The sequence below is a fragment of the Tasmannia lanceolata genome, unplaced genomic scaffold (assembly GCF_043159265.1).
Source record: "Tasmannia lanceolata isolate RefF3 unplaced genomic scaffold, GAP_Taslan_0.1 ptg000015l, whole genome shotgun sequence".
NCBI classification, from domain to species: Eukaryota; Viridiplantae; Streptophyta; class Magnoliopsida; order Canellales; family Winteraceae; genus Tasmannia; species Tasmannia lanceolata.
Genome location: NW_027518692.1, coordinates 49,010,010 through 49,028,898, shown reverse-complemented (window position 1 = coordinate 49,028,898; position 18,889 = coordinate 49,010,010). Strand labels below are relative to the sequence as shown.

The 18,889-nt window shown below is 39.0% G+C and overlaps 1 protein-coding gene across 3 annotated transcripts in view; it reads right to left on the bottom strand.

The window, feature by feature from the left end:
* Positions 1 to 4,690: 4,690 nt before the first annotated feature.
* LOC143892062 (uncharacterized) overlaps positions 4,691 to 18,889 on the bottom strand; it is a 30,218-nt gene continuing 16,019 nt past the window's right edge. For 2 of the 3 annotated variants that reach the window (XM_077396530.1, XM_077396531.1), the window contains exons 6-9: positions 11,696 to 11,782; positions 6,091 to 6,190; positions 5,214 to 5,418; positions 4,691 to 5,063 (exon numbers count right to left, since the gene is read on the bottom strand). In XM_077396530.1, coding sequence (XP_077252645.1) covers positions 4,693 to 5,063; positions 5,214 to 5,418; positions 6,091 to 6,190; positions 11,696 to 11,782 — 763 coding nt within the window. In that variant the 3' untranslated portion in view covers positions 4,691 to 4,692. Of the gene's footprint in view, positions 5,064 to 5,213; positions 5,419 to 6,090; positions 6,191 to 11,695; positions 11,783 to 18,889 lie in introns of those variants that run through there. The other variant, XM_077396532.1, reaches the window with a different exon arrangement.

Here is an 18,889-nt window from a genome sequence, read left to right as displayed (position 1 = left end):
GTCTGCGTATTTTTTTATGAATAAAATATTACCAGAACAAAGTTTGTGAACAACAAACAACTTAATTTCAAGGTAAAATCATCCGAGCAAGGTAGCCAAACCTAGGAACAGCATATCCAAGGATTTCAGGTAAAATCATCCAATTAATTAGGATAGGTAGTTGAATTAATAAAAGAAAAGATCAACTACTGGGGAAATCATGGCATTGATTTGGTTTACCTACATTGCATATTGTCCAAAATATGTTCCTATTACATACTGTCCAAAAGAAACTCCTATCAATGTTGAACTCTGACCAAATGTTAACAAAGCTATTGCTAAAAGCTGATGAATAGGTCACAGGAGAAAAGACACTAAACCAATCAAGAAGTGTTCTAAGGTATGGGAGTGACATTATCAAAATGAGAGTGGGGTTATCATTTTCCAATTTGAAAATATGTGCATATAGAGTGGGAGTCCGTTTTGCAACCTTTCTAAATCAGTTGCCACACATAGTTTGTCTCCTGTATGTTAAAAAGCTAACAATTGTAAAAGAACATATTATACACTCTACGGGTAAAATTGATCGAGGAGAAGTATGGTGCAACACCGGGGAATTGATTTCAAATGACAGGTGGAGTCAAAGACGAGTGACAGTGTGGAGGGACATTAACTCAGAGCAGCCACTTTAATGAAGGGATTAGCTTCAGAGTTTACTAGGGTTGGAACGCCAGACTCTTGTGGCATTTTCGTCCACCGGCTCTAATTGGGCATAATTGGAAATTAAGAATATTTAGGGGTAAATAAGACAAATTGGTTAAAATCTGGATTTTCAAGTATAAATACACATTATACACTCCTAATCTGACACTTTTTCTCCAGAGAAAACCCTAGAAAGTGAGGAGATTGAAGAAGAAACCCTAGAGGGAGAAGAAAGGGCTACCGAAGGAGATTTCTAGCAAAGGAATTCCAGTTTTAAGGTAAGAAACTAACTTTTGATCATAAATAATGGTTACTAATGGTGGATTTATTAGAGATTTGTAGAGATCGTTAATGTGATGACAAGATCTTCGATGTGCGACCCTTCTTTTATCGTCGATATCGATTTGAATATATTTCCAATGATTTTTCTTGGATTCGTGGGGATCTTTCATTGCAAAGATTTCCGTAAACGATTGTTTAGGGTCGCCTCGATGAAGAAGGATGATTAGTATTGAATACATGGACTTTATGATGATTTTTTATGAAAAAAAGATAAGGGTTTTTGGCCAAAATCCCGTCAAAACTCGGAGGAACCGTGGATCTGGAAAAATTTTAGATCACGCGCATGGTTGACCGTGGGGACCGACGGACGACCGTCCACAGTTCTGGATGTTTTTAGGAATTCGATTATGAGGAGATTTTTAGGGGTTGTTTTGGGTTCCAATCAACCCTATGAAGTATAAACATTGATTTTAGATTATTAATGTATGTAGGTGTCGGATCGACACAGTTTTCGGATCTTGCATTTGTGAGAGAGATTAATTGAACTTTTGTTAGTGAGTACCTTCTTTATACTATGTATTCATGAAATCATGTTTTAGAAGCAATCATGTTCTTGGCATATTATAATTATGAAAATTTGATCAAGCATGTGTGAATGTTTCCGTGTTGGAAAGGTTTATTGATTTGATTTACTGATGATTCCATGGAATTAATTTTGGCATTTGGGTCGTGGTTCTAACTATTCGTATTATTAGGCTACCTATGTGCTTGTGAAAGTTCTCGTGGTACCTTTGGTATCGTTACCTACTAGTGAGGTTGTGGCACTGGTACGTGATTACGTAGAATCGGTCGAATGCAAAATAATGGGATAGTTCTCGTGGTGCCTTAAGCATTGTTACCTGCCAGTTGGGGCCGTGGCACTGGCCATGACAATTTTAGACCGATCAACTATCTGTTAGTGGTGCTGTGCCACTGACCGTAGTGAAGCCTAAGCGATATCTTTGGTTATTATATGATTTGGTGCATGTTGCATCGTGGTTTTACTTGCCGTTTAGAAAAGTTGTTTTGGTTTTCCTTTCCATGATATATGATTTGACACATTTATATATCTGTGATAATTCTTCATGTTTATGATCATGCTTTACCTATGTATATTATGATTTTGCGTTCGCCCATTCTAATATATCTAAGTTTTTCAAATCAGGAGGAATAGATGAGGTTTATGTCGTGGGGATTGGGTGAGCGTGGAGTAGTTAGATGATTATCTTCGGATTCGTTTTAATTAGAGACTTTAGCACAAATAATTTATTTGTTTTTTCATTTATTAGTTGGAACTTAAGAGTTGGAGTTTATTTCGATGGATCATTGTAAAACTTATTAGCATTTAACTTGAAAGCAACTACTTTTAGTTGCTCTGCATACTTGTTTTATGCAACGGGCGATGAATTGATCTGTTTGGGCTTGTGTCATATGGGTGAGCCATGGGCACACAACGCTATTACAGACCCCGTTCCGGGGCGTGACATGGGTGAGAGGGTAAAGTTCTGGCGTCATCTGTGGTGTGGAGGGCTCCACTAAAAGAATCATTCTCTGATGTATTTGAGGTCGTGGAGAACGAAGAAGTCTGGGTAAAGGGAGCACAGTGCAGCAAGGATAAGGTGGAGGTTAAGTTTTAGAAGAAATCTATTTGATAGGGGGTTGGGGAGCGAGGCAAGGCTTTTACAGGACCTGGCGTCAGGTTACATAAAACGATCGGGCTACGTTAAAAGGGTTTTGATCGGGTGTTCTTTGGGCTCGTTTAGTGTTATCCTTTTACGATCTACGTGCATCTAATCCCGCAATCTCACCAGTGGCTAAAGTTTGGAGGATTCTTGCTCCTTCTAGAGTTTGCGCCTTTGCATGTACGACAGCGTTAGATAAAATTCTCATTGTGGATCATCTGTGACATCATCAAATGTGGATCATAGACCACTACGCAGTTTGAATTGAAACAGGAGAAAGTGTGGATCATATCTTCTTTCACTGTAAAATGGTGAGGTACGTATGGAGTAAAGTACTTTGTAGATTTAGTATTTCTCGGGTTTTCCCAGCCAAACTCTCAGAGCCAATAGAAGAGTGGGCGACAGTCCATTAGACGAGTGAAGGAAGGATTTTATGGAAGATTTATCTTGCCAGCGATAATATGGGTTCCATGGAAGGAGAGGAATGCCCGGGTGCTCGGAGGGTAGGTGAAATCCCCTCATTAGCTCTACATTAAAGTCATTGCTCTCACACTAGCTTGGGCAAGAGCTTTACCAAGTTTCTAATTTGTTTCGGCTCATCAGTTAGGACGTGGTTGGCTATTGGTATGTAATAGTCGGGAAGGAAGGCCGATGCTCTCTCAATCCTGGAGCCTCCCAGGAACAGATTTTTAAAGTTGAATTTTGACGGATCAAGTTTGGGCAATCCTAGACCAGAAGGGATTGGTGGAATCGTTAGAGATTAAGGAAATACTCTATGAGCATTTTAAGGCCCGATAAGGGTAGCCAACTCAAATGAGGCGGAGATGAGGGCAACGCACCAAGGCATAATGATGTTGGAGCAATGCGGATTAAACAATGTTATGGTGGAGGGTAATTTCCGGGCCTGTTTGGTTGCCACATGCCTGGCATCTTCTAGGATGTCCCAAGTAGGAAAAATGCTTTTTTGGTAACTTTTATGGGTTTGGTAGCCAATTTAGCATCACAATCCCTAGAGACTACCTAGACAAGATTCAAAGGTAATAATTGCTTGTCCAGTGACGTGGCACCCATGTTCCCAACATACCTTCCATGCCATTCTACTTAAAAATTGAAGAATTTGTCAAGTAGAATTTTGCCTTCTCTCTCTCTCTCTCTCTCTCTCTCTCTCTCTCTCTCTCTCTCTCTCTCTCTCCGCTTTCTATATATTAATAATGACACCCCCTCCAATTACTCTTACGATTGGCAACCAAACACTATTTATCACTATTCTACCAGGTAAATCCTAGGTAGATCAAACATTACAAATATTTGTCTCCTCCCTATCGACCACTTATGCCACTAACTTACAAGGTAACTAACTGCGTCCAAAAGTGATTCGAGCGGATGGAGGATTCTTCATGTCCTTCAAGATTGGCTCTGTGGATGGATGAAATATCCAAGGGTCCTTTGAAATATCCGAGCGGGTGGTGACTCCCTCCTTTTAATTCCACCATCTAAGGAGATCTAAGGAGATCGACTAATTCGAGGCCGATAGGTTAGCAAGGTAAGGATGCTCTAGGTCAGAGTTGTAAGTGTTTGATTTCCAACCACTTTGAGTGTATTTCTTAGTGGTGTATTCTTGCTTTTTTGTACTGTAATGATCCTCTCGATCGGTGGGGGTTCCCCGTGTTCTTTTATTTTCATTGATACAAATCTTTGCCATTCAAAAAACAAAAACATATTATACAGACTCAAGTGGGTGGAAGTGTGCCTAACTTGGGAGGCAAAGGCAAAGCCTATTTATGTTATATACAGCATTTAATCGGGCCGGGCTTCAGTGAACCCAACCCAGACCCAACCCAACCTAAACTTTTACGGTACTAGAAAGCTCAACCTGAATTGAGGAAGAGACAAGAGACAAGAGACAAGAGAGTAGGGAAAGAAGAAATGAGGCAAAAGAAGAGAGAAGAATAGGAAAGAAGTGAAAAAGAAGAACAGAATGAACAAGAAACCAAAACAAAATAAGATACTAATAAACCTTGCTTGATGGATCTTTTCTCACTAAAATTTTGATGTCTTCTTTTCCAAGCTGATTCTCAGCACATAAATCCAAGGTCTCTACCCTAGTGCTGCAACATCCAACATTCGAAATATTTTCTCTGGGCACTGAATTAACCTCTCCAGTGAATGGATTTGTAAAATTCATGTGCCCATTATCCTCCGTTTGCTCTTCTGACTGCAGACTCCCGCAATTTTGGTGCACAGGTTTTCTTCCTTCCAGATCAATTCCATCAATACAACTATTTTCGGCAGATTCGACCCCGGGTTCAAGATGAACCCTTTCGTTACAAACCTCTTCCATAGATCCACCTGTTCTTGAGGATAATTTATCATTGGATCCTGCAATGCCAACAAAAATGTGCTTAATGAAGTCATTTTTACACTTTGTACCAATTCCAAACCCTTCCACCAAGGTAGGTAACAGATTAGAACATCTTAAAGTTGATCAATGCTAGAGAATTCTGGCCAAGGGAGAAGAAAACTGCTCACCAGCTTTTTCAGTTTCCATGGCTTCAATTCCATACAAGTTCTTTATCAGCAAGGTTGTTCCAGGAAACATCATCAGGTTGGTGCGTCTTAACTGTTCTTTCTCTTTATCATCCATTAGTTTAAACCCAAATCCCGATGTCCATGTATCCACTAAAGATGGAATTGCAGATAAAACCAACCTTTCAACCTTGAAGGATTTTAACATCTGCTGTCCACAAAATGCAACAAATAAATACTGTCAGAATGTAGTCTGTAGGAAAGCGCAAAAAATTTACCATGTGCCTGCAAGGCTAAACACACAAAAGAAAAATACATCATACCATGTAAGATGCAAACTAGGGAATCAAAAGCTATTTTTAATACACAAAAAGCAAGAAAATGTGCTCATTTGTTGACAAACTCAACTCCAAAACATAGAGGCTTAGGTAAGTAAAAGAATTCAATGAAAAATATTAAAAACCAGCTACGAGAGAGAGAGAGAGAGAGAGAGAGAGAGAGAGAGAGAAGAAGAAGAAAAACAAAAGGGGACAAGTGATACGAGGATATGGGAAGTTTCATTGACTCAGCAGAGATCAAAGAAAAAATTGACAAGAATTTATACACGTGGTGTTTCATTAAGGCGTAATTGAGCCAAGCCAGCAAATTTTTGAGAGGACCAAGAAGTCTCGGGACATTTGTAAAAAACTATTTCTTGCAAGATAAAATAACAGTTGGGAAACAAAACTTTAAGCAACAACTCTAAAAGTTGAAAAGCAAAAAAGTTCACAGTAGCCAATTAAAACGCGTAAAACAAGGTGAGTTTGCCCCGCTATCAAAGCATGGTAGTGTGGATATCAGTAGCCTATATTATTTGGTATCGGTAATGGTCAAAGCATGCCTCTTCAATTGCACTCATAAGACGTCGACACATTCCTTGGCGACGATGTTCACTGCAAGTTGCAATAAGAGGCATTTCTGCCACTGTAACTCCATGCACCCTACACAACATTGAAGGCTTTATTATAGGTATGATGAACAAAAGCATACAAAGGTTAGACTATTATCTTTTTTCTAACTTCATAGATGAAATAGACAATAAACAATGAAAATGGAGTCTACGATTTGGGCATGCATGCAGTATAACGATTAAAAAAAAAACATGCTTGCATCCATAAAAGGGAAAATCTCCCAAATAACCAAAAACTAAACCCTGGTAACAAATATTTGAATAATCATGATCATGATATGCCATACAAGGGTCGAAGCATATACACACGTAACTATGCTGGCATAGTTACCGGAAACTTCTTAGTTGGATTCTATTCTCTGGAACTCGCTTCAGAAACTAAGTTGTCCTAGCATCCCAAATTTTGGGGAAGCGTGCTTCCAAGACGGTTCCTACACGTTTCCTCTTAATTAAGAGTACGCTTCCTATTTAGGTGATTATTTCCTCCTAAAATAATGTTTTCTCTTTTTGATAATGCTGAAGGAGCATATTTAAGAAAAGAGTGCATTTAAAACTTGAAACCTCATGTTAAGTTTCAAATGAAAATTATGTAGATCTTTCTCCAAAAACTTAATATTAAATATACATGAATAACCCGTGAAACTGTAAATTTCTAACACATGTAATTCTAATTAGTCACAAGTATCTTTTTTTCCTACTTGTAATCCTTACCTATATTAACCTTTCCTCCCTAATCTACGACAATCCTACTCTGTGTATACTTCTTATTCACTTCCAATAGGCTTCTTACGTGGTTCATGTTGACTTCTGGTTCCCACCCGTTTTCTCTTTACTCTAGAGCTTTTCACTTCCCACATCTTTCCTTTTCTAAACCCCTCGCTTCCCGCTTTCACTTTCCGCATCGCTTTTCGTTCTCGCCTCATACTCTGGCAACTACGGTTTGTGTTCGAGGTTTTATGGGAGAAAGAGAAAGATGAGAGAGAGAGAGAGAGAGAGAGAGAGAGAGAGTTTTGTTCTCTCACAAAATATATTATATATAAGTGCGCCACTAGGTTATACATGAAAGGACAAGAATAGCCCTAGCCAGGTATGTAAATTACACCGCTTCTTTAACACTCCCCCTCAACCTGGAGTGTGTATGTCATACAACCCCAGCTTATTATACATATCATTCAACTTTGCTCTTCCTAGTGGTTTGGTAAATATATCAGCTACCTGGTCTCCTAAAATAGTAAAACAGTACATATTTCTCCTTTCTTAATCTTCTCACGAATATAACAACAATCCACCTCAATGTGCTTCGTCCTCTCATGGCAGACTAGGTTTGAAGCGATATGAGCAACAGTTTTGTTATCACAATACAATGATGCAGAAGACAGGGAAGGGAAGCCAATCTCAGACAGAAAAGACCTAAACCAGGTCAACTCCCCACATATATGAGCTATAGCTCGATACTCTGGTTCTGCACTGGATCTAGCCACTACATCCTGCTTCTTGCTTCTCCATGACACTAAGTTTCCTCCAAAAAAATGTGCAATATCCTGTAGTCGACCTTCCATCTACAGGAGATCCGACCCAGTCTGCATCAGTGAACCCTTCCAAGTTCATGTGATTGCGTCTTTTGAAGAATAAGCTTTTACCAGGGGCCCTCTTCAAATACATTAATTATTTGGGTAATTGCTGCCCAATGAGAAGTACATGGAGAGCTCATGAAGTGACTCACCACTGACCTACTGCAAAGGAAATATCTAGACAAGTCACCGTCAAGTAAATCAACTTGCCAACAAATCTCTTGTACTTGCCAGTTTCCTCTAACAAATCCCCTTAATCAGGATAAAGTTTGACATTAGGGTCCAAGAAAACCTCAGCCGGTCTCACTCCCAAGGATCCTGTCTCTTCTAATATATCCAATACATATTTCCTTTGGGACAATGATAGTCCACCACGTGAATAGGCTACCTCAACTCTAAGGAAGTATATGAGGCGACAAGGTCTTTGGTGCAAAATTCTTTCTGAAGAAAGATCTTTAGTTCCTGCATACCTTCCCTATTACTTCCGGTGATACCGATGCGTCCGCATCAACAATCAAGAAAATGTACCCACCATCATGGGAGAAAGAGAAAGATGAGAAAGTTGAGAGAGAGAGAGTTTCTTCTCCCTATCATAGAATATTTTATGTGTGTCACCAGGGGAGAAGCCAGGATTTTGCTCCAGGGGGCAAAGAATGGTTGCTATATAATAATCAATAAATTATTATATAGTAAAAAAATCAAAAAGATATCAAAATTTTCAATTCAAATTACTTTCAATTTAAAAAAAAAAATCATTCATATTCATTTTTCCATGCCTACATAAAGTTTACTCAATTCAATTGTCCTTGTTGGGTTTTCTCCATATCCACAGTAGAGTTCCACAAATTTGACTTTCTACGATACTAAATTGGTGTAGAGAACTTCTCACAATCTTGCAACCAATGGAGAAATTCCAATAGGAGAAGAAAATGTCCACGAAGAATGAAATTAATCAAATAATTCTTCAAAAGAGAATTAATCACAAGAAATTAGGGAAGTGATATATCCGCCCCTTTATTTTAATTGGGACAGCCAGCTCCAGTCTATGATTTAGCCGACACTTTGATTTTATTGTTGACACACGTGTCCTGCCGTGTCCGACACGACACGCATGTCCACACGTGTCGACACTCCTTTGGACACTTTTAAATGTATTGCTCGGTATTAGGTTAATGTGGGTGTGTGGACACATAATTGTGTAATAATCAATAATTTTATGTGTACGCACATGTCACAATTTCTAGATTTTTAGATGTTTCCATGTCAGACTAATCATATCCATGTCAAAACTCGACACACAAATCCATATCGACAAACTATGATTATATATACTTTCTATTTTAGTTGTGTCCCTGTTTCTAAATTTTGGGGGTTTGCCATATCCGACACTCTGTGTCAGTGTCGACACACGACACTCGTGTCCGTGTCCACAAATCATAGGCTCCAGTGTATCTATGACTGCAGAGGGGCTGATGTACTTCACGTGAGAAGGATTCAACATGCCCGATTGCTACGTACACTGGAGCTGGTTGTCCCAAGTAAAGAAAAGGAGCGAATTTATCATTTCCCAAATTTTAATTACATTACTCTTCAAAAGAGACTTTAACACAAATTTCATACAAACTTCACCGTGTTAAATTCAGATGGAGGGGTTTACATACATTTATATCTCCACTCCTTTTTCTAGTTCAAATCCTACTTCTAATTCGACTATCATTTCAACTTCCAACCCAACTTTAACAAAAATATTTTCCTAGTTAGTCCCAATTAACAACAAATAAATTTTAGAAGGAAGGATGGATGTAAAAGACCTGCAGCCCTTTTCTAGACTTCTATTTTCTACTTCCAAAATTGAATTAGAGAGAAACTTAGTGTGAGACATAAGCCAACTGACCTATAAAAGAGAAGCACAGGCCTTACAAAAAAACAAGTTTCACCATATGAAGACTTGATTTTGTGTGTTGCTTGAACCAATATTATTCGGCACTTAATTCTGTCTGTGTGAGATTACAGAATAGCAATATCATGTAGAAAGACAGCAGCAGAAAACTAAAATGGATACATTCCAGTCTAGGATTTTCTAATCTAGGATTGATTGCTTACTTTCATCTGGTGATCAGACTCCTCCAATCTTGTGAATATTGACTCCTTATTAAGTATAACTCTTAACACATTGCAGCTAACTATAGTTAGAAATCTTTCCATGAAAATTGAATCTAACCTCCAATGTTTTCACAGACAAGTTTTCCATATAAAAGATTTTCATCAAAAAACTTGAAAAAAAAAGATCCATCCTATAGCTGTAATTTTTTCCCTGGAAAAAATCCAATGAGATAGTTTTGAGGAAAAATTAGCCAAGAAGAAGGTCAATGAGGTACACATCAATTTAGCCAAGACAAAGGGAAGGGAGGAAAGGAAATCACCTCGGGATTTCTTGATATGAGGAACACATCAATTTAACCAAGACAAAGATAGATAAGTGAGGAAAAGAAATCACCTTGGGATTTCTTGATGTGAAGAGGTGCTCGATTGAATCTAAATCTCATCAGACTATTCATTCTACAATGGAAATCTTTGTATTATTCTCCATTGCAATTGCAGATTCCATAAAAGTTTGAGATTAATTTTTATTCCATCCAATGGTAATGGTTTGAAACCTACTGCAAATAGGATTCTTCTCATCAAAACTCCTCAGAGAGAGAGAGAGAGAGACATACCTGGGAAACCAGAAAACCTCAAATCACTCAGTAACCGAGAGAGAGGGGAGACCTGAGTGTGGGAGATAAGCTTTAAAAACAGAAAAGCCCTAAATATGGGCTGCGAGAAAAGAGAGGAGTTGCTGTTTTGAAGAGAAAGGCTGGAGAAAATCACTGATTTTTTAAAATACCCAATATTTTTACGATAAGGGCATTTGCCCCTCTTCAACATCAATGGGAATTTAAGTGGGGGCAAAGGGCAAACATGTAAATTTGACTATATGTGAAGATTTTTAAGAAATTTTTTCAGGTTGGTAAATTGCCCCCCGCACACACCCACACACAGGCTTTGCCTTTGTGTCACTAGGGTTATACATGAAAGGACAAGAATACCCCTAGTCGGGTTTATTGTATGCTTTATGGGGAGTTTCAAGGTATTGGTGACATAAATACTTCCCAAGGATAATGGGTTTTCCTCTATGGATCGGCAAAGGGATAAATTTTGACAAATAGAAAGTTTGCCACCAAATGAAAGTAGTGGGGTATCATCTAAAGGCCAACATTTTATGGTGATGGGATGTCATGCAGTTACAACCTAAGATGGACGATGAAAATCCACTAGTTTCTTTAGGACTCACTTGGTAAATTTTCGTGGATGGCATCATCCCAAGAATGACAATAGCAAAATCTTCAGAGTACATGTAGGTACTCGGCACAATGCAAGGATTACTTAGTTGGTCGGTACATCATACCCCAACTCCTAGTGTCAGTGATTGAAATTCTTCAAGTAATCGAAGTTCCACGAAAGTCACAAGAGTGGGAATGTGGGATTTATGAAGGAGAAGATCACCCACATAGGTTTGTTGGTTGTGGTAAATATTTGATTCAAATCTACAGTTATTTCATAGGAGAAAGAGTTAGCACTTGCATTTGAGTTACAATACAAAATATATGAGACTGCCAGAACACAACTTCTGTAGTGATGGGTTATCAAGAAGGATTCAGGTTAGTAATCGAAAAGTACACCCTCAAGATGGATGCATTGTTGGGGCCTAAATGATATGCAAACAATGCATTTCCAACTTAACCGGCAAGAACTGGGTCCAAGTATTATGGTGTATATGCTTTCTCAAAAGTGTTACGGAAGAAAAAATTAATGTCATGCTAATGCCACAGATATCAAGAATTGAGAGTAAATTTGTTACAATATTCCGAGGTGTTAATCCATATGCCAAATCTAAAGAAATCATTTGCACAATAAAGTCATACCTGATAGATGCTACAGAAATAAGAACATCATCTTTCTCCATTACCACAGTGAAAAAACCTTGAAAATTTAAACGTGGGAAATTTGATCTGAAAATCACATAAAAAGGCTTTAAGACATTATATCAATAGTCACATTTACAAAGGAGAAAGGAAGCAAGGAATAAATCTAAAAGCAGAAAACACACAACGCACAATTTATTAGAAGTTCCTTAGCATGCTTGACACATAGTTATGAACCATGAAGAGTAAATGAAATTGGTGGAAAAGGCTATAATGTAAAAAGCAAATATTAAACTACATTTAAAGAATTTATTAATATACCATGGAACTAAACGAAGATTTTTTTTCCATTTGCAGCGAACAGATCACCTGTAGCTGACTTCTAATCATGCATGGAAGGAAGTAAATTTCTAAAACCTATATGGCCTTGAAAATACTTTAGAAGATGAAACAAGCCCATTGGGTAATTTACTACTACAAAATTGCATATCATTTAACATAGGGAAAGATATTCCCACGCCTTACTCCCAATAAACGCACAACCTCCGTTGTTTTGTTTTGTTTCGTAGAATGGGACGGGGCAGTATTTGTTTCTTTTCCCGGTTTTACTCTGCCATTTCTCTCTTCTTTTTTCTTTGAAATATGAATCCCTCATTTGTTTGTTTATTGGACGGGATAACACGAGATGAGACGAGTAGTGTTCTTCGGGAATTACCGATCATCTGGAGTGGTGTTGAACCCTAATCTTCTGGGTGTTTGCTCTAAAATGTCCAACATCAATGAAAGCGACTACCCGCAAGTCGAAACTCCTGATGATGTTGGACCCACCTCTGAATTTGAGCCCACCAACAAGTTGTGATCTCGAAGAAGAAGAAGGAATATACATACGCTTTTTTCTTGGGTTTGTACCTCTTTGAAGATGGTTGCAAGTACATGTTTGCGAAGATTTCCGTCAGTTTTGGTTTAGCGAGTCCTAGAAGAATAACCAGTGTTTAAAAACACGGATGTGGATCAAAATGCGGCCAAGAAAAATCCTTGTCGACTCGGTGCGGACGCGGCCAAGAACGCGATTGACGTGGCTGAGTACTTGGTTGATGCGGTCATAACTCAGGAGAGTCAAAGGAGTTTTTATTTGTGGTAAAGATGTTGTCGAGTTTGTGGGTTTTGTAAGTTTTAAGGATTTAGCAAGTCCTTGACATGGTTTTAAATTTTCGTTGAAACTGACACAAAAGGACTGAAATATTTTCCTTCTCATCTCCGTCGAAACGCTACCGAAATTGAAACATTTTTATTAGGGCAAAATGTAGAATGTAGCCAAGGGAAAAGGGAGTCGAGTCGACTAGGGGGAGTCCATGATGAAGCGGGGGAGTTTTAAGAGTATGGGCGAATGTGAATAACACATTGAAGGAAATAAGTGATTTTGGATAGGATAAGGATAAGGTAATTTAGGATTTGTGGGAAAGATGCTGTTAAGTTTGTGGGTTTTGCAGTTTTAGGGCTTTGGATTTGTAAGTTTTAGGGATTTAGCAAGTCCTCGGCATGGTTTTAAATTTTTGCTGACATAGAACAACTGAAATATTTTCCTTCTCATCTCCGTCGAAACGCTAGCGAAATTGAAACGCATATCAAAACCAAAACCAAAACCGTAAATTTATTAGTGGTATCTTATAATAGTATGGGTCATATAATTATATTTATACGAACTGATGTGAAATGTGATATATGTATAGGTATAAATATTTTTATGAAATAGATGATAAATGTGGAAATATGAGTAAGGAGGCGGGGCGAGGAGAGACTGAAGAGGATGTTAACCACATAATAAGAGCAGGTTGGTTGAAGTGGAAGCATGCTTTAGGAGTTTTGTGTGACCGTAAAATACCTACCAAGTTGAAGGGAAAGTTTTATAAGACAGCTGTGAGGCCAGCCACGCTATACGGCTCAGAATGTTGGGCCACCAAGAAGCAGCATGTGCATAAGATGAGTGTAGCGGAGATGCGAATGCTTTAGATGGATGTGGGGCCACACAAGGTTAGATAGAATTAAAAATGAAGACATCCGTAAAAAGGTGGGGGTGGCACCAATTGAGGGAAAAAAAAGATGAGAGAGCGCCTCTTAAGATGGTTTGGGCATATCCAACGTAGGCCTTTGGATGCTCCAATGAGAAAAGTGACTCGTGCCGAGTTGATGGAGTAAAAAGAGGTAAGAGCAGCCCGAAAACAACTTGCGTAGAAACAGCGAGGAAAGACTTGATGGCTAGGAACATAACAGAGAACATGACCTTGGATAGGAGAGAATGGAAGAAAATGATCCATGTACACGAACCCAACTAGTGTCAGGATTAGACTTAGTCAATTTGAGCCCGGTAGATCCTTTCACCTTCTTCAAGAAAATTTTCTAAAGGTTCATTAGCCGACCCCAACTAGTTTGGCACAAAGGCTTAGTTGAGTTGAGTTGAGTAGATGTTAAATGTGGAAGGTACTAATTATCAGACAGGGTATGTCACTAGGTGTTCGATGTTGTTAAACTACTATGGGTGGTTTTCTCGCTTAAATGGTGTTTTTTAGTGTATCTGTGCTTATTAGAGCACTCCCTGAAGTTTCGTCTTGAATATCCATTATTTGCATATATGTCCATACATTTCTATGATTTTACAGGATTTCCACCAAAATTTTCACCAGTAACCAAAATGTCTGCATTCCTGTCATGATCAAAAAACATACCAAAATAAAAATCAAAGCTTAAAACCGTGTTCTAAGGAGAGGAGTCCATCGATGGAAATAAATGATTTTGGATAGGCTAGGGATTTTGACTTTAAAGGTTTAGGAGGTTCGTGTTTTCAAGGTTCTGGGTGTGGAGGTTTTAGGGTTTTAGGTTTGCCCCGTTCTAAGGCTGTTGGACGGGTGGGTTTTGCAGTTTTGGGGTTTTAGGATTCAATTCATGGCTTTATTTCTAAGGTACAAATGACCATATTCAATTGTTGGGAGAAGAGTTGGTCATATAAGATGATGAATGCATTCAAAGGCAATGAGACGTTTGAGTTACTGCTTACTTTTGCTTTGTTAGTCATTGTTTCATGTGAACAATATTCCACAATTAGTGTTGCTAGAGTATCCTCTTACAAACAGAGGATTCTGGGGGCTACCTATCATCTAGCCGAAGTAGGATTTCACTAAGAATTTCCAAGTTTTCCTCTACAAACTGGAATATGGGTTCTTGTAATTTTTGCATTTACAAGATAGTTTTATCTAGCTCCTCGATGAAATAGACCAAGGCAGGAAGGGGAGTGTCAATGTTTTTTATTTATTTATTTTGTAATTGTGTAAAGGTGTTAGAAATGTGTTATGAACTGCAAAGATGTAAATTCGCGGGCAGGCATTGGAAGGGCAATGTATAGAGTATAGACCTTAGTCCCAACACAGAGTTCATCCGAATTTGTAATCATGAATCATTCCAGACTTTCCAGTCAAAAGCGCGCAGGAGAGTGAGAGAAAGGGACGGAGAGAACTGAGGAGAGATACGAATACTGCCTACACAAAACAATAATGAAGGTTGTGCGGTTATAGAGGATAGGGAGCGGGAATATCATTCCCCATCAACTTTCATCAAAGGAAACTACAACTTTGTATGAGTCCATTCATAAGTCAATCATGATAGTTCCTTTCTGAAATCACGCTACGCAAAGCTGTCATTGCATAGACCGGATGACACCAAAACGCAAGGGATTTTATCTTTCATTACACAATACTTCAATTGAATCATTCACAGAACGAGTCGGATTCAATATTACAGAACCCAAAAGGCGGCATCTATTTTTATTACAATAAATCAGCTCAATTGAAGCATCTGCTAAAGCATTCTCTTTAAGGAACATAGCCCCCCTCACAAATTCAGAACACTTTAAATGGCATTTCTAAAAGTTGTGATATTCTTCAGCTAAACCCAACCCCTTTGATTCTCAGCTAGATACGACTTCAGCGACATCTGAAAGGAGAGTGGTGAAAAAAAACCCACCTCCAATGATTAGCCTATCCTCACAATATTTATCACACATAATTGGTATTGATATTTGAAGGAAGATATGGATGCATATAGGGCCCATCGGGTTCCCTTGGGTTTTCTTTTGTAATGTGTCCATGTCACTCAAGTGACAAAGTAAGGAGAGGGCACACTTCGGATTTATGCAGACAAGAGGACTATATAAATTGTTTATGGGCTGGGTGTTCTAGCCTCACGAACATCTTCCCCAACATCACGAACTCCTTCTCTTCTTCCTCTCTTTTCTCCATTTTATCTCCCATTCTTGCTGCTTCTGATTTCTTCTTCGTTAATTTAGTTGATGTTCTAGATTTGTAACATGGCATCAGAATCGGAAAGAAAAGCTTCTGCATCCTGAAGCCTTCTAATCATATCCGAGGAGAAGACATCCGAAAAGTAAGCTTTATGGGCATTGATTCAGCAAAACATATAGATCATTCAGATCTAGCCAAAGATTCTAAAGGCAATAAAGGAGGTGAAAACAATTATGAGGTAAGCCAACCAAGTGTAAGGACATTGATGATTGATATTGATAGAGATAATATGACATATACTAATTGCGAGGATAGAAGAAATATGCGGCATGTGTTGGGATCTCTATCATCATCTATGACCAAAGATGAGAACAACGAGTGCCAACACAGCCACAATTGAAGGGTAGCAGACAACCGTTAATCCACACATTGTAGGAAAATCAACGACAAACCTAACGGCTATGGCTATCAGGTATCTAAATGAGTAACTTGCTGCCCTCAAAGCATCACTTAGTACATTTCCCATGAAGGCGTCAAGTCTATCTGCACAAGTGCGGATGCATCTGCTAATCATGATTCCAATCAGTGCCAATCTTTTACCTCCTGGATCATTGAGTTAGGAGCATATGTCAGGTAAGCATGATGGTTTTCTTTCTTTTGCTCCTATGTCCGGTGTGATTAAACTTGCAAATGGATCTGTTGGGAAAGTTGCCTTATTTCCCACGTATCTTAATTTCTTTTCCTTGTGGAAAACCAAAACCAAAAAGGCAAAGAGAGAAACCAAATTCAGTTACGGTAGGAGGATCTTAGGCTTGAGAGAAAAAAAGAGATAGAGACAAAAAAAGAGATAGAGAGAAAAGAGAGAGGGGAAGAGGGAGAGAGAGTTCTTAGGTTTTCTCAGGTTCCTCTTGGGCTTGGTTAAGGCGTGGAAAGGAAAGGATGGGAAGCCATAGAAGATGATGGATGCCGAGTGGGAAGACATTGAGTCGAAGGCGGTCAGCACGATTCGACTATGCTTGGCAAAAAACTCAATGTTTAGCGTTATAGGAGAAGAAGCGCCTAAATTGTGGGAGAAGCTGGAAAAGCTTTACATGTCAAAAAGCTTAGCCAACTGACTATATATGAGGTGACAGTTGTACAGGATGAAGATGCAGGAAGGCGAAAATCTTCTGGAACATATTATCGTATTCAAAGAGCTCGTGGATCGGCTCCACACGGTTAATGAAAAGTTGACGGAAGAAGACAATGCCCTTTTGCCCCTTACTCCGCTTCCCGATTCGTATGACAACCTGGTGACGACTTTATTGTATGACAAGGATACAATGAAGTTAGAGTAAGTCACAGTGTCGCTCTTACCGAATGAGAAGCAGAAGAAACGTGTTCTTGATTGGAGTCAAGAACATGGGCTGATTGTTCATATTAGGAATCAAAGAGTTGTTTGGATCACATTGTCGAGAGGGTGGAGAGAAGATTGGATACATGGAAAAGGAACCTTGTTTCAAGGGGAGGCAGGCTCACTCTTATTAAAGCTGTCTTGGCTAACATCCCAATTTATCAAATGGCGGTGTTCAAATGCCCTACAAGTGTGGCCAAGAGAATTGAGCAAACTCAAATAAGGTTCTTATGGGGGAACCAAAGATAAGCATGGAATCCCATTTGTGAAGTGGAAAGAAGTATGCAAACCAATTAAGAGTGGAGGACTTGGTATAAAAAGAATAAAGAGAATATCCCTTTTAGGCAAATGGCGTTGGGGGTTTGGAAAGGAGGAAAATCATCTTTGGGTGAAAGTTATTGAAGGTAAATATGGCGCATCTCCAGGTCATTGAGTGTCAGAGGACAAGTTCAGACGTAAGGGCAACATGATTTGGAGGGACATCCTAAGCTTCTGCCATTTATTTGAGGAAGGTATCAGGTTCAAAGTGTATCAAGAGAACAAGATCAGGTTATGGCTAGACAAATGGTGCTCGAATCAGACTCTCAAAGACATGTTTCCAGAATTGTATGCTATGACAGTGAACAAGGAAGGATTTGTAATGGTTTTCATGGAAAAAATCGAAGGTAATGTGGTCTAGAAGGTTCAGAAGAAACCTCTTTGATTGGGAGATCGCCTCCGTGGTAAGGCTTTTACAAGTACTTGAAGAAGGATTTATGAGGCAAGATGGGAGGATAAAAGGGTTTGGATCTATAATAAATCAGGAGACTTTATAGTAAAGTCCTACTACCATCATCTAGCGGTATGCCATGCGTCTGCAAAAATCGCCAAAGTGTGGACAATCCAAGTTCCTTCAAGAGTCGGCTTTTTTGGCTGGGCTGCTTGCCTTGGAAGGATTCAGAAGGGGGACTTCTTGAGAAAAATGAAAATGCTAATTGTTACCATTGCGCTTTATGCATCGAGGCATCGGGTTAGGAGAAACTACTACTCACCTCTTGTTGCATTGCACAGTGCCCAAGCTGGTTTGGGGTAAGCCGCTGAACTGTTTTGGAATTCATTGGGTTTTTCCTGAAACACTCATTGAGCTCCTACAAGTGTGGTCACTGGCCCCTTGGAAGAAAAAACGGAAAACTCGTGGAATGTTTCCCTTCTAGCAACAATTTGAGTTCTGTGGAAGGAAAGAAATGCTAGACTTTTCATACGGTATGCGAGGGGCCCCGCTCTTCTATTTATAAAGGTGTTAGCCCTTACCATCTCATGGGTAAAGTCACTTCCATCATTTAGGTTTGAACCTGCATATGACCTATGGGAAGGTTGGCAAGAGATATGTAAGAGTGCAGAAGAAAAAAAAGCATAAAGTTGTACAAAAATGGGTTCTCCCTCCAACCGGGTTCCTAAAGTTAAATTTTGATGTTTCAAGTATGGGCAATCCAGGCCTGGCTGGAATTGGGGGGTGTTAAGAAAAGATCA